Here is a 16,062-nt window from a genome sequence, read left to right on the forward strand (position 1 = left end):
TCCCATCAGCTGTGAATGGGGAAAGCCATTTGTCCAGGTCACACAACAATCTGAAGGACCAAGCTCTTGCCTCCTTGTCTCTTCCCTTACTGCCTGAAATAATGCAATGTCAGATTCCTTATGCTTCTCCAGTCAAACCATGAGCATCACTACTTTGCCCAACCCTTTCACCCCACTTCAGAATTTCACCAAATTGTTTTAACTTTGCCTGGAAATAGTTGTGGAAGTGACTACCATTACATTAACACTGTAACGTAGAAACACTTGTTTATCAACATTTTGTATGCTTTATTGAAAGTTGACAAGTGCAACAGTTAAATACAGTGACACCTTACAACTGTGTAGAGAACATGCAGAGAAACATATGCAGATAACTACTATACAGGTAATATGCAGAAACCCCTACTGGGAAATCCATTAGCTAGAACTCCGCATTTTTCAAAGTATTCAACCAGTTCAATCAAAGGATTTCAGTGAACAGGGAGTGACTTCAAGATACTCAGCAGCTAGAAGATTGCAGATTACACAAAGTGACTAACTGTGCCAAATTCTTAAAATCTCTTTAGGGAGGTGTGTTTTGCTTCATGGGTTTTTCACGAAGATCGCTATATAAAAGACAATCCACACCTCTTCAGACTGCCAATGAAACATCTAAATTGCAATCTGTACAACCTAAATAGTAGTTACAGTCCTCTATTGTACAAAATAGTTACACTACATACACAAATATACAATAAGCAAAACAACCTTCATGGTAAGAGAGCTTAGGTCCCAGCTACCTGTCACCATTTAGTCACGCCAATAGTTTTGTGTCATCCGCTGTTTCGGAAAGAGGCACAGTCCAATTTTTTTTTTAATGGAGTCTGGTGACAGTCGTCGTTTGTACAATGGACTATGTTTTCCCCTCATCTTAGGTGAGACTAAGCTTCACTCTTGACCTTCACCTCCCTTTCCAGTTCCTCTCCGGGGAGGAGAGGAAAGTCCAGCGGCAAGCTCCTCTGCTTCGGAACCCCATGGAGTACACTACTGTGCAAGCAGGAAGAACTCTTGGAGGGGGTGGGGGGTGGGGAGCAGGGGCGGGGGGGTGGAAAGGCACAACAGCTCCTCAGAATGAATGAATCCATTTCTCACGGTCCTGCCAAGCTGCATGAGGTCCCAGTATATCCATGCTAATTCTCTGATTAACCTTTAACTCACCCAACTAAGAAACTTCTTCAAGCCGAAAGCATATGAGTGTTTAATACTGGAGAAAAGAGAAAATGGCATGTGTCAGTCTCACGTCTCTTTTGCAGCGAGCAATGAAATGGGTGACGGTGGGGGCGGACCCCTCCCCTAGTACATCTTCTCGGGTCTGTTCAGTTCAGACCACAGCAGCCAGTTCTTCGGGGGCCCGGATGGCTACGCGGTTGGTCCTGAGCCCTGGGACGCTGGCTGGGCTGGGGGCTGTGTGGTCCCCTGTGGCTGTGTGGTGGCAGGGGGCGAGCCAGTCTGCAGCTGGGCCTGGAACTGGGCAAGCTGCTCGGGACTGGCCAGTGTCTTCAGCAGATTGTTCTCCTGCTCCAGCTGGGAATTTTTCTCTATGAGTTCCTTGATCTGTTCCTTGAGGACCTCCACTTCCTCTCTAACTGCATACATCAAATGGCTTTTCACCAGATCCTGAAAGGGAGAGAAGGAAGGGCGGTGGGGGAGAAAGGTTTAACGTTCTATTGACTGTTTCCCGGATTGTGAATTGTTAAAACATTTTGCACGTCTCTCCCTAACCACTGACATATCCTGCCTTTAGAGGTTCATTTAACAGGCTCCAGGGGAAAAAGACGGAATACCACCCTAACTGTACAATACTTCAGTTTAACGTATAAGTGATCAAGGTTTTGCTTTCCTTGCAGCCGTTGGCCAGGAATGCCTACGCTCAGGTTTCCTATTCGAGATGGCAAAATGCAGCCGGGCTCCAGCTCGGTGCAGAAAGAAGCCGGGCTCAGGGATGTCCAGCCCCGAGCAACGGGAGCCACGACCCCGCCCCCAAGCCCCTCCCTCCGCCCGCTGGACCGCCTCCCTCAGCACCGGCTGCAGCCAGTTCCTACAGAGCGTGTTGCCGCATTTTCCTCCCCCCAACCCCCCCTTTTCGTGATTAAGCTGACATCACAGAAACCTGGGTAGCCGTCGCAGCCAATGGGCGCTCGAGTTATTTATAGCTCCGAATTAAAGGTTCAGAGTTTGCCTAGCAACAGTGGGCAGAGAATCCCGTGAGAAGAGCCACAGGCGCTGCTCCAATAACAAAGAACGGCCAAGGCGGAAATAAAAAATAGAAGAAATCCAGGCGCAGGCTGAGACGGCGAAACTTTTCTCCAGCTCTTCATTGTGCAGGAGCCTCCACCACTGGGGATCCGTTTGGCCCTGTGTAGGAGGCTCCTTCCCGAGACCCCCACTTCTGGGGCCCTCCCCGCTCCCGGCTCCGCGGTAAACCTTAGGATCCCTAGGAAAGCCACATCACTAGCGATGTGCCCGAGACCGAAGGACACGCTGGGCCAGCGCGTTCCCAGCAATTCCCCACCAAAAGAGGGGCAGGCACCTCCGCCAAAGTCTTGACGGTTGTTTGAAATCGGTCCTGGCAAGAACATCGAATGCCCGCAGGGTCCCTTTCTCTCTCCTTAGCAGCCCCGGTATGTGGCTTCATGCTGGCAGAATGGAGACAGTGCCGGCATTTCTAAGTGTATGGAGAGCAGTCATCATCTTCTACGGATGCGCTCCTTTCATCCCAAGATACCCTGCATTTTGTACCGTGCCCACATTTAGTACAAACGATTTTTAAAACAGTACATACCATAGCTTGCTCGATTTTGTTGTCAATAGCTACCACACTTGCACCAGATGAGCTGAAAAAGAGAAGGGAAAAAAAATCAATAAATGAGACCTTTTTTCCCTATCCCAGACAAAAAGAATTCCTCAATTCTGTGGTGTTACTAACATCATTTTCTGAACATTCTTTAATGCTATGTAATATATCACCCTCCAGAAAACACCAGCCACTCTCTTCCTAACGAATATCCAGACATTTCCCTATTTTAGTGAGCCACAAAGGCTAAATTACATAATGTGGTAAAACACTGTGCTCTGGCCAGACCTGCAAAAACAAGGCTATTCGGAACATTTCAAAAAGCAACATCCATGTCACCGTAGCCTCTCAGCAATGGACAAAGGAATTCGCCGGGCTATCTTTCACCTGCATTATTACAAGGATCTCACGAGTAAATTTAAAAAAGTATCCCAGCCGACATTTACCTATTGTCAAGTCTCACAGAGGCGTTTTCGGTCCCGAGCAAGGATGACAAGAAAGAAATTGAAAAATGTCTCAGTTGGTAAACTCCTAGATCCATCGCCACTGGTCTACACCATTGGGATTTCATGCAATTGCAGCCAAAAACACCCTCGCAGGAAAAAAAAAAAAAAAAGAGGGAATACTAGCCGCTTTGTTGGGGCTAGATAAAAATCTTCTAGCTTTACGCAGCTCAGAGAGAAACAGAAACGGCAGCACTAATTGAAAGAAGCCCGGCTTCTGGGGCTTGGTGATTCCGGGAAGACGCAGATCCCACTGCCGTGCAGAGAAGGTTCCCTGGTCAGCAGCCGGGCTCCACTAGGCTCTAGTCTAGGGCTCCCAGTCTCCGTGCAAAATATATGCAGGAAAGAGCCGCGCCGATTGGCCAGCGCGCCGCTGGATCCGCCCCCTCCTCCCTTTCCCGCCCTCCTCCCGCTGCCCCGCCCCCTCCCCACCCCCACCCCGCCCCCAGCCTCCCCACCGGCTCCTCGGGTGGGCTGGCCCAGGCCGCGGCTTCAGGGGCCCAGAAGCGGGCCGCAGGGGCCTCCAAGATCAAGGAAAGACCGAGCAGTGCTCCGGCGGAAAACGCCGAGGGGTCCTGAAAATGCGATTAGGGCTCCGCACGTGCTTACGTTTAAGGGAGTCAGACCCCGTCCCTGGAGCTGCCTGTCCCCGTGGCTGCTGAACGGCGAAAGCTGCTTATTTGCAACCAGAACCGTCTGAGCTACTGGGCATGCCCAGTCCCAGCACTTAAAGACTCGCAGGAGCTGGAGTATCTCGATTTCAATTATCTCGTTGTAACAGGCAGCAGTAATTGGAGGACTTTAAGGGTGGTTTTATTTATAAAGATAACTATGTTGTAATAATACTTTTTTTTAAGCTAGTGAATTTTAGAGGGAAAAAAATCATATTTCCTTTTTGAGAGATTCTACCTTTCTATGAATTTATCAATTATGTGTAGAAACAAAAAGCAGTACATAGTCTTTGCTACGCATATATAAATTGAAGCCAAAAGGAATCTACCAGATGAAATGAGATCTTAAAAGTTCCCATTGCCATAAACCTTAAAACTGCATTTCCTTCCGTGTATAGCTAGGGGGAAAAAAAACCCCACAGGTTGAATCCTTCCTGCTGCTGCTAAGTCACTTCAGTCGTGTCCAACTCTGTGAGACCCCATAGACGGAAGCCCACCAGGCTTCCCTGTCCCTGGGGATTCTCCAGGCAAGAACACTGGAGTGGGTTGCCATTTCCTTCTCCAATGCTGAAAAGTGAAAAGTGAAAGTGAAGTCGCTCAGTCGTGTCTGACCCTCAGCGACCCCATGGACTGCAGCCTTCCAGGCTCCTCCATCCATGGGATTTTCCAGGCAAGAGTACTGGAGTGGGGTGCCATTGCCTTCTCCGTGAATCCTTCCTACATAGATCTATTTTCACTTTAAGTCCCTAAGGCAAGTTTTTAGATGTTAAGTGCAATTTCTATAAGAGTCAGTCCTTTGAGCCTTCTTACATCAGCGGAATTGAGATACTGTAAAGTCTGCGTGTCAACCTTACAGCCACACTGACCAAATAATTCCCTTCTCTAAACCAAAATTAAAAGATCTGAGTGTGAAATAGCTTAACCCGTTACATAATTTTCTTCTATTAATTTAAAATACTTGCAAGAATGTACCAACTGAGTTTAAAGTTTAATATACTATAAGTCTAAGGCCTTAGGGTCACTTGATTATTATAGGTTATAAACAGCTTGCAATTCAGTATGTTTAAGGTACATTTAAGCCTCTACAATACTGCCCTCTAATGGCGTAATCCTATAAAAACAGAAACAAAAAACAAATACTAAAGACTTTCAAATAAGCAAATTGTATCATCACAAATAATTCCAACATAAAACTTGACCACAGAACATATATAGGTACGTATTCTATTTACATACATACACACACAAACCCACATATGGTCTTTCCTCTCTCAAACATTCTCTCTTAAGCAGAATCCTTTAATTTAGGAAATTTTAAGTTGCTAGTGGAGCCTCTTAGATAAGTCTTTGAAGTTGACCCAATGTTGGCAAAGTGTGTTTGGTTTTAGAAACTGTCCAAAATGGTTAGGTACCAAATCTCGTGAAGGTGGAAGTTGATGAAAGGGCAATTAATTCTCTTTGGGGTTTAAAAACCAAGGCAGTATCATCATTCTTTGTTATTGTAAGGTTTATATTCTCTAAACTTTAAGGCTTTGCTTTTGAATAACAAATGATATTCAAGTCATATTCAAATATGTGTTGGCATATTTATAATTTACAAAAATTATATATTATGATACAAATTTATTTTCAAAAGGAAAAAACTAAGTGGAAGCTCAAAAATCACAATTTGGGAAGCAGATATGTGGTCTGTATGTCTATGAATCTAGGCACAATTATTATTTACTACATCATAGTTTCTATACCGGAGAAGGCAATGGCACCCCACTCCAGTACTCTTGCCTGGAAAATCCCATGGATGGAGGAGCCTGGTAGGCTGTAGTCCATGGGGTCGCTCAGAGTCGGACACGACTGAGCGACTTCACTTTCACTTTTCACTTTCATGCATTGGAGAAGGAAATGGCAACCCACTCCAGTGTTCTTGCCTGGAGAATCCCAGGGACGGGGAAGCCTGGTGGGCTTCCGTCTATGGGGTCGCACAGAGTTGGACACGACTGAAGCGACTTAGCAGCAGCAGCAGCAGTTTCTATATATTTTGAAAGTTACAGTTATCATTACATGATTAAGTCATTTACAGATTTAAATGGAATGTCAAGTGCACAGGAAAAAGTAAAGCATCACTTAAGTTGTAAAAAGAGCTTAAAAAACCAAAACTCTAAGATCATATACAGAAAAGAATTTTAAATTCCCACTGGTTTAAGAAGATTAATAAATTAACTGAATTTTATTTATTTGTGATGTTCTTGAAAATAGAAAGTTACAAGCTGGTCATGTTTTCATTTCATTCATTCCAACTGATCATCCACGTATTCAGCTAATAGAAGCCAATATCCAAATTGCAATCTGTTTACCCCATATCTCTACAGTGGGACATTATGGTCATCACCAACACTTTGCTATCTTAGACACACTTGCAAGAAACATCCTTGTACATACACCCTTGAACATCTGTAATATATTTCTGGAGAATCTGCTGGGAAAAAGGATAGTTAGAAATCTATTTCTTTTCCTATCTTTTTCATAAATGTGCTAGGTTCCTTTAAGATAGATTTTCTTTTTAACTAGAGAAAAAATTTTAATCTCTATGAATGTTATAGCCTTTGTTAGATTTATTAAGTTTGACTTTCATTTCTTTTTTTAAACTTTTTATTCTGTACACACACACACACACACACACACACACACACACACACACCCCCCGATTAATGATGGTGTGACAGTTTCAGGTGAATAGCAAAGGGACTCAGCCATACATACACAAGTATCCACTTTCCCTGGGGGAAAGGATAAGGGGAAAGGAGAGTTAGGGAGTTTGGGATGGACATGTACACACAGATATATTTAAAATGTGTACCCTACAAGGACCTACTGTATAGAGCATGGAATTCTGCTCAATGTTATGTGGTAGCTTGGATAAGATAGATTTTAAATTGAAAACTGAAAAGACATAATTTCAAAAAGAAGGCAACAAGATTAGAGATCTCTACAGAGGAGAGTCCATGGGTCAGGAATGTCTGAGGCCCAGAGGACTAAAATTACTTTCCAGCTATTACAGAAAGTTTCTTCCATTTGCAAAATAGAACATCTGTGAGTTTAGTGCCCAGAGTTTAACCAAGGACAGGATAAACACACGCATGCCTCCAGGAGAGACCCCTGAAGGCATGGATGATACTAGTCCCCTTCAGACACTGGGCAGAGGTCAAGAGGTCTCACTCCAGTAGGGAATCTGGATCACAGGAAAAAGCCCGGACCTTTAAGACTGGGTGGTTATCTGTTGTTGATTTTGTTGTTCTGTTCTGTTTTGCCTAAGTGCCTTTTCACCTGGATTCCAGTTCAACCACTTCTGCATATTAATAGCACATATGCTGATTCAGTGACATGTGCTCTTCTTCCAAACTTGATAGGTACAATACAGGTAAAGACCCTGATGCTGGGAAAGACTGAGGGCAGGAGGAGAAGGCGGAGGCAGAGGAGGAGACGGCTGGATGGCATCACTGACTTGATGGACATGAGTTTGAGTAAACCCTGGGAGTTGGGGATGGACAGGGAGGCCTGGCGTGCTGCAGTCCACGGGGTCACAGAGTCGGACAGGACTTAGTGACTGAACAACAGCAACAACAATATAGGTACAGTTGGTGACCCACCACTCAAACAAGATGACCTGTTTGTCCCTCTGTCCAAACTCCTTGCAAATCTAAACTGACTGCCGCAGAAGAGGCTGAAGCACAGAACCCCGAGCTTGACCGAACAGCTGTTGTCTAGGGACTGCTCGCCACCTTCCCTTTCTAGTCCACTCTCTCTAGGTGCTGGGGGTCATTTTACCAGGTTTAGCAAATGAAACTACAGGACTCCAAGTTAAAGCTGAACTGCAGATAAACCACAAATAATGTTCTATTGTTTGGGTCCTGCACACTATTGGAACAAGAAAGAATGTCAAAAAAAATTAAGAAAAATTCAACCATACTTTAAATTTCCTTGATTTCCACTGAAAAGATGGAAAATAAAGTTGAGAAAATCTTCCCCAAAATAACAGAACAAAAGAAACAGAGATGGAAATATGAGATACAAGACACTAACCGGGTCCATCGAGGAGGAGGTCCAAGAGCAAAATAGAATGAATTCCAAAAACACAGAACAGAGGGATGGCAATTACCAAGGAAACAATTTAAGAATATGTCGAGAACTGAAGGGCACGAGTCTCCTGATTATATGAGACGACCAAATGGCGACCACCATCAATGAAAAGAGCCCTACACCAAAGTGCGTCATGACAAAACTAAAGATCACTTGGGACAGAGAAAATCCTAAAAGCTCCCAAACAGAAAAAAGCAAGGTACAAACACAGGTACCAGTATCAGAATGGCTGTTTTGGCCACTGGGAAACAATGGAGAAACTGCTTATAAAATTCTAAGAGAGAAAGGTTTTTCACTTGGTCAAATCATTTAAATGTAAATGTATCACAAGAACATTTTCAGATATTTTAGACAGCAAAATGGAGGAGCAAATCAGGGAAAGGGGTTAAAAGCAAGAGGAATAAGTTCTAGAGATCGGCAGTACAACCTTGCACCTGAAATCAATAATACGATGTTGCAAATGTAAAACTTTGAGAGGGTGGGTCTCAGGTTAAGTCTTCTTACCACAATAAGATGAAAATTAAAAAAAAATAATACATTCCCCCACAAAGAAAAGATGGCATGAGAAACATGAACCAGGGACTCAAATGCTGGAGAGGAGGAAGGGAATCAACAGGATAATGAGGGATGTTCCTGGCTGTCCAGTGGTTAGGACTTCACGCTTCTACTACAGGGGGCATGGGTTCGATCCGTGGTGCAGGAACTAAGATGCTGCACGGTGTAGTGAAAGAACCCAAAAGATGATGGGGAAGGAAATCTGGGGATGACAGTGCTAATAAGCAAACCTGTCATATATAATAAGCAACAGGTATGTAATCGTGGGGGGGAGAGAGAGCCTTTGGGAGGCAGCACTTTGTTGAGAATAAACAGAGACATGATCTAATAGAGCTGAGCATTTGTAGGGGGAGGGGGCTAAAGCCAGGTATGAACCAGATCTAATTGAACAACTAGCTAAGTTCAAAGGCAGTTTTACAGTTTTGCAGAAATCAAAAGTAAAAGAAAAGAATGTTCATAGATAAAACTTGACTATAATAATTCTTAAAATTGTTTTACTGGTTTAAAAAGTTAAGGTTACTGGGAAGGTTGTGGGAAGAAGAAATGCATGGCAGGAAAAAAACAATGTCTGTTAAGAATGGTGTAAAAGTGCTAAATCCTCGACTATGGCTTGATTATATAATGCCTACAATTAACAGAGCAAGAAATAACAGTATAAATATATCATTACATGGACATTTGTGGGTAAATTTGAGAAATTAAAAGTGGCTGCCTGCTGAGGCATAAATTTATGGACTGAAAAAAGGAAATTGCTAACTTTTGTTTCTATTCACTCTATTTTTAGGTATGTACAGGTATTGCTTTGATTAAAAAATATTTTCAAGAGGGAGAATGGGGTCTTCCAGGAGCTGCTCTGCTCCCAGGTTTCAGATGAGTACATAGCACACGTGGGGAAACTGCCTGAGGCTGGGGAAGAGCCAGCAACAGAAGCAGCAGAACAGCTTCTAGAAATCACACAGGGCTGGTGTTGCCACCAGCCTGGGTAAAAAAGAAAAAAATAAAGACTTGTAAACACAGGATGCCAGATATTTAGAAGGATAGTGCCAAAGTCACGATGAAAAGTTAGTTCTGGACTGATGGGTGGTTGCCAAGGGGAAAGGAGGTGGGAGAGGATAAGGGTAGGAATTTGGGGTTAGCAGATGCAAACTATTATATATAGAAAGGGTGAGCAACAAGGTCCGACTGGACGGCACAGGGAACTGTATTCAGTATCCCATGATAAACCATAATGGAGGAGAATATGAAACAGAGTGTATATGTGAAAAACTGAGTCACTTTGCTGCACAGCAATAATTAACAAAGCGCTGTAATTCAACTATACTTCAATAAAAAATAAAATAGATAAATATACAAGGAAGCTTTGAAAAGATCAAACTGTTTCCAAGTAACTTAATTTTTTATTGAAACAAAGCTCAGAGATATTAAATAAAATACAGCTAGCAACCAATAATTCACAATGTCTGGCATCCAATGAAAAGTCCCAGGCATACAAACAAGCAGGGAGATATGACTCACGATGGGGAGGAAAATCGATCAATCAAAATGACCCAGATATGACAAAGATGATATTATTTGTATACCAGGACACTGAAATTATTATAACCATGTTTTATATGTTCAAGAAAGTACAGGTAAACATTAGCATATTAAGTGCAGAAAACCCAATTTACAAGGATGAAACATATGATTTGGGAAAAAAGATAGGCTGATGGGATTAACAGCAAATTAAACAGGGCAGAAATATTAGTGATATATTAGCAATAGAAACTAACAAAAACAAAACAGAAAAAAACCAAAAAAATTATTATTGCTCCATATCATTGAACCGTGGAGAAATTTCAAACAACCAAATAAATCTCTAGTGAAGTCCCTGAAGAAGAGAGGAAGGGAGGGGAAAAATATTTGAGGCAATTATGGTAATTTTCTCCATATTTTATTGAAAAAAAAAAAAAGATCCAAGAAGTTAAACAAACCTCAAGCAAGAGAATTATGAAGAAAACTACAGCAAGGTATATCATCATCAAATGGCTTAAAACCAGCGATAAAGAGATCATCCTAAAAGCTACCCAGAGAAAAGAACTAGATTATACACAGAGCAACAAAGATGAGACTGGAAGCAGACTTCTGGTTGACAGAAGAGTGTGGCAGTATCTTTCAAGCGCTGAGAGGAAATTCTGAAAAGTCTGTCAACTTATAAGTCTGTCCCCAGTGAAAATATCTGGCAAAAATAAAGACGAGGGACTTCCTTGGTGGTCCAGTGGCTGAGACTCTGTGCCCCCAATGCAGGGGCCTGCTTTCAATCCCTAGTCAGGGAACTAGATCTTATATGCTATAACAAAAGATCCTGCATGCTGCAATTGAGACCTGGCACAGCCAAATAAATAAATATTTTAACAAAGAAAAAAAAATGAGGATGAAGTTCTTTTTCAGAAAGCTGGAAGGACTCAATCACTGCCAGTGATAAGAAATTTATCACCATAAGAAATTTTGTACAAAAGAATGTAGAGCTTCAGAAATGGGAACTATGTATGTAGTTAAACACAAAAATATTTCCCTTAACTATTATTTCTCTTAAAAAAAAACCTATTATATCTCTTTTAAAAAATAACTGACTGTTTAAAGCAAAATTAGTAACAGTATATGAGTGAAGAGGGGCTATATCATACATAGAAGTAAAATGTATGACAAAATAGAACACAGACCAGGAGGGGAGAAGGAATGGATACTGCTGTACAGTTCTTAGATTACTATCAAGTAGATGTGATAAGTTAAAGATGGATTCTACAAACTCTAAAGTAATACCTGAAATAACAATACAAAGAGTTATAGCTATTAATAATAAGCCAATAAAGATAAAATGGAATCATTAGAGAAAATACAATCTAAAAGAAGTAGAAAGGAGGGATGAACAAAAAGCAAACAATAAGACAGTACACTTAAACCGACTGTAGCAATAATCACATTAAATGTAAATGTTCTCAATTAAACACCGTAATTAAAAGGTAGAGATTGTTGGATTAGATAAAAAAGCAAGACACACCTACTGCTGGCTTTAAGAAATAATTCTTTAAATATAAAGGCATAAATGGGCAAAATAAGAGAATGGAAGAAGATCCTCTATGTTAAAATAATCAAATGCTGAATGCTGAAAAGGCTGTATTTTTCAGACCAAGTAGACTGCAAGGCTAAATCATTTCCTAATGAATAAAAGGATCAATTTATCAAGAGGTCATAAAAATCCTAAGTGTTTAAACACTGATAACAGAGATTCAAACTATATTAAGCAAAAACTGATAGAACTGTAAGGAGAAATAAAAAAATCCCAAAACTGTAGTTTTCAACAATCCTCAGTAACTGAAAGACAGTAAACAGAAAATAAGAATACTGAACACTTGAATAACTGTCAAGCACTTGACCTAGCTGGTTTCTGTAGAACGTTCCATCCAGTAGCAGCAGAATACACGTTCATTTCAAGCACACATGGCACTTTTACCAGGAGACACCACATTCTGAGCCACAAAACAAGTCTCAAGAAATTTAAAAGAATTCAAATCATACAAAGCATGCTGTATACACACATTGGAATTGAATTAGAAATCAATGACAGAAAATTATTTGGAAAATCTCTGAATATTTGGAAATAACACATACCTAAATAGCCTATGGAGGTCAAATAAAAGGGAAATTGGGAAATATTTTGAACTGAGAAAAAAATAAAATAAAACATAGCATATTACATTTATTTTAATAAATATAACAACTTAGATATAATGAACAAATTCCTAGAAAAACAAAAACTACCAAAACTCACTCCAGGAGAAACAGGTAATCTAAATGGTCTCTTTTAAAAATTAATTTGTAATTTAAAATCTTCCTATGCCAAAACCCTCAGGCCCATGTGGTTTCACTGGTAAACATTTAAGGAAGAAATAATACCTATTCTATACAAACTCTCTTCCAGAAAACTCAAGAAGGGAAAATACTTCCCAAATCATTCTACAAGGCCAGCATGACCCTAATACTAAAATCAGGTAATGATGTTATTAAAAAAAAAAGAAGATAGCTATAGACCAATAGCCCTACTGAACAGAGATACTAAAATTCTTTAAAAAGTTTTGGCAACTTGACACCAGTTATATAATCAGGACCAAATAGCATTTATTCTGAGAAGGCAAGGTAAACATCTGAAAATCAATATGATTCTACTGTATGATTTAGTCAACAGACTAAAGAAAAATTACAGGGTCATCTCAATAGAGGCAGGAAAAAGCAATCTGACAAAATTCAACCTCCATTCATAATAAAAAAAAAACTCTCAGCAAAATAGGAATTGAAGTTCTTCACCCTAATAAAAACCATTCAGTTCACACACACTTAACAATATAAGAATGAATGCTTTCCTCCTACGATTGGAAAAAAAGGCAAGAATGTCCAATCTCAGCAATACTATTCAATATGACACTGGAGGTAATAGTAATAGGTAGGCAATAAGGCAAAAAAAAAAAAAGGGGGGGGGGAGGAAGGAAGACCAAAAGAATGGATATACAGATTAAAAAGATAAAAATAAAACTATCCTATTAACAGATAATATGATTGTCTTTGGGGCTTTTCAGGTGGCGCTAGCGGTGAAGAACCCGCCTGCCAATGCAGGAGACATAAAAGACTAGAGTTTGAGCCTTGGGTCAGGATGATCCCCTGGAAGAGGGCCTGGCAACCCACTCCAGTATTCTTGCCTGGAGAATATCACGGACAGAGGAGCCTGGTGGGCTACACAGTCCATAGGGTAGCAATGAGTTGGACGTGCCTAAGGCAACTTAGCACAAGACTGCCTATACGGAAAATCCCTAAGAATGCACACAAAAAACTACAGGAACTAACAATAAGCGTGTTTACCTAAGTCATGGGATACAAGTTCAATCAGAAAAAGCAGTTGTATTCCTATGTACTAGCATAAACAATTAAACACTGATATTTTTTAAATTCCATTTACAATATCATAAAAACATGTGAAACAGGTGTAAAATCTAACAAAATATGTATAATATCTGTATGCTGAAAACTAAGAAATGCTGACAAAAGAAATCCAAGAGAATCAAATAAATGGTGAGATAAACTGTGTTCACCAACTGAAAGACAGCATGGGTAACATGTCAATTACCCCTCCCTACAATAATGTATAGATTCGATGTAATCCCAATCAAAATTCCAGCAAGACATCTTATAAAAAAAAAGATAAAGTGATTCTAAAATTTATATGTGAAAGTAAAAGAACTAGAATGAGCCAAACAACATTAAGAAAAGTGCTGAGGGACTCCCACTCGAGGCTTTCTGTAAAGTTACTCTCGTCAGGATAGTATGGTATTGGTAAAAGGACAGATGTTCAGAGCAATGGAATAGAACAGAGAGGTTAAGAGACAGTCTCATGCATATATGGAAACTGATTTGACAAAGATGTAAAACTGACTTCGTGCAGAAAGATATTTCCAACAAACAGTACTGAAACAACTAGATGCATATAAAAAAACAAAACCCAATTTGACCCATTCTTCCCCCACCACATGAAATATCAACTTAAAACGGACCACAGACTTAAATGTAAAATCCCAAACTATAATTCCGTGGGACCTTGGGTTAGGCAAAGACTTCTTACATATGGCACAAGAAGCACCATCCATAAAAGAGAAAAAAAAAAAAATCAATAAACTAGACTTTATTAACGTAGAGAATTTTGGTTCTGTGAAAGACACAGTTACAAGAATGAAAATACAAGCTATAGACTGTAATTAAATATTGCCAGTCACACATCTGGTAAAGGACTTATATCCAGATATATAAAGAATTCTTAAAACTCAATAGCAAGGAAACAACCCAATTTTTAAAAAAATGGACAACACTTTATCAAAGAAGATGAAGACTGGTAAAGAGCACATGAAAAAATGTTAAACATCATTAGTCATTACATAAATGCAAACTAAAACCATAATGAGATACAGCAATGTAATTCCCTTCTCCAGGGGATCTTCCTGACCCAGGGATTGAATCCCAGGTCTCCTGCATTGCAGGCACATTCTGTATCATCTGAGCCACCAGGGAAGTCCCAATGAGATACCAGGGGGGGAAATCTTTTAAAAATTTAACCCAAAAATATCAACTGCTGATGAGGCTGCAGAGCAGTTGCAATGCTCATGTATGTCAGGAATGTAAAATGGTATAACCGCTTTGTAAAACAGTTCAGGAGTTGCTTATAAAGTTAGACTCACTCTCCATAAAACCCAATAATCCCAGTCTAAGTTAGTGAGCGCATGCTTCTCTGTCCATGGGTTTCTCCAGGCAAGAATACTGGAGTGGGTTGCCAGGCCCTCCTCCAGGGGATCTTCCCAACCCAGGGATCAAACCTGCATCTCCTGTGGCTCTTTGCATTGCAGGCAGATTCCTTACCGCTAAGCCACCAGGGAAGCCCTTTGTCATAATCACTCAAAAGTGGAAACAACCCAAATGTCATTCAACTGCAGAATGGATAAACAAATCATGGTACACCTATACCGTAGAATACTACTCAGCCATAACAAGAAATTAAGTACTGATACACACAGGAACACGAATTAATCTCAAATATATTATGGTTAAGTGAAAGAAGCCAGAAAAGACAAACCTATGGGGACAAAAGACAGACAAACAAACAAACCAGATCAGAAGTTGCCAGAGCCTTGGGGTGAGAGAGGAGAGGTTTTTGTAGAAGATGGAACTGTTTCATTTCTTGATTGTGCTGATGGTATAACCACTGTGTGTGTTTGTCAAAGCTTGTAGAACTGTGTACTAAAGAGAGAAACTTTACTGTATGTAAATCACACTTTAAAAAAATGAAAGAAAAGAGTGGCTAGGTAGCAGGTGAGAAGATAAAAAGGAACAGCTAATATTTTTTTCTATTAATTTTACCTGATCTTTATAAATGCATGTGTATTTTTTATTGTGGTAAAACACATGTAACCTAAAATTTATCAACTTAACCATCTTAAGTGTACAGTTTGGTATTGTAAAGAGTATATACCTTGTTGTAAAACAGATCTCTACAACTTTTTCTTCTAGCAAGTCTGACACCATGCATATTAAATAATTCCCCACACTCATCCCCCACCCTGGCCCCAGTAATCATCATGCTACTGTCTGCTTCTATGAATTTACTTCTCTAGTTACCTATGCATGTATTTTGATTAAAAATATTTTAAACTGAAAGCAAAGAGAAAAGACAAAAAAGCTATTAAAAAGTTATAACACAAGGACTTTAATACTTTCACTGACCAGACCTAAAAAAAAATGTCTATTTCAGAACTAACTGCTCTATAATTATTGGAAATGTATTATTGGG

General features: G+C 40.3%; 1 protein-coding gene across 5 annotated transcripts in view; it reads right to left on the reverse strand.

Annotated features, from left to right (window-relative positions):
* Nucleotides 1–264: 264 nt before the first annotated feature.
* The window catches only part of TSC22D1 (TSC22 domain family member 1), a 123,393-nt gene continuing 107,595 nt past the window's right edge, over nt 265–16,062 (reverse strand). For 3 of the 5 annotated variants that reach the window (XM_070800046.1, XM_019971225.2, XM_019971226.2), the window contains 2 exons: nt 2,822–2,873; nt 265–1,656 (listed from right to left, as the gene is read on the reverse strand). In XM_070800046.1, coding sequence (XP_070656147.1) covers nt 1,399–1,656; nt 2,822–2,824 — 261 coding nt within the window. In that variant the 5' untranslated portion in view covers nt 2,825–2,873 and the 3' untranslated portion in view covers nt 265–1,398. Of the gene's footprint in view, nt 1,657–2,821; nt 2,874–3,279; nt 3,659–3,945; nt 3,971–16,062 lie in introns of those variants that run through there. The other 2 variants (XM_070800047.1, XM_019971227.2) reach the window with 2 other exon arrangements.

Source organism: Bos indicus, chromosome 12, assembly GCF_029378745.1.
Source record: "Bos indicus isolate NIAB-ARS_2022 breed Sahiwal x Tharparkar chromosome 12, NIAB-ARS_B.indTharparkar_mat_pri_1.0, whole genome shotgun sequence".
NCBI lineage: Eukaryota > Metazoa > Chordata > Mammalia > Artiodactyla > Bovidae > Bos > Bos indicus.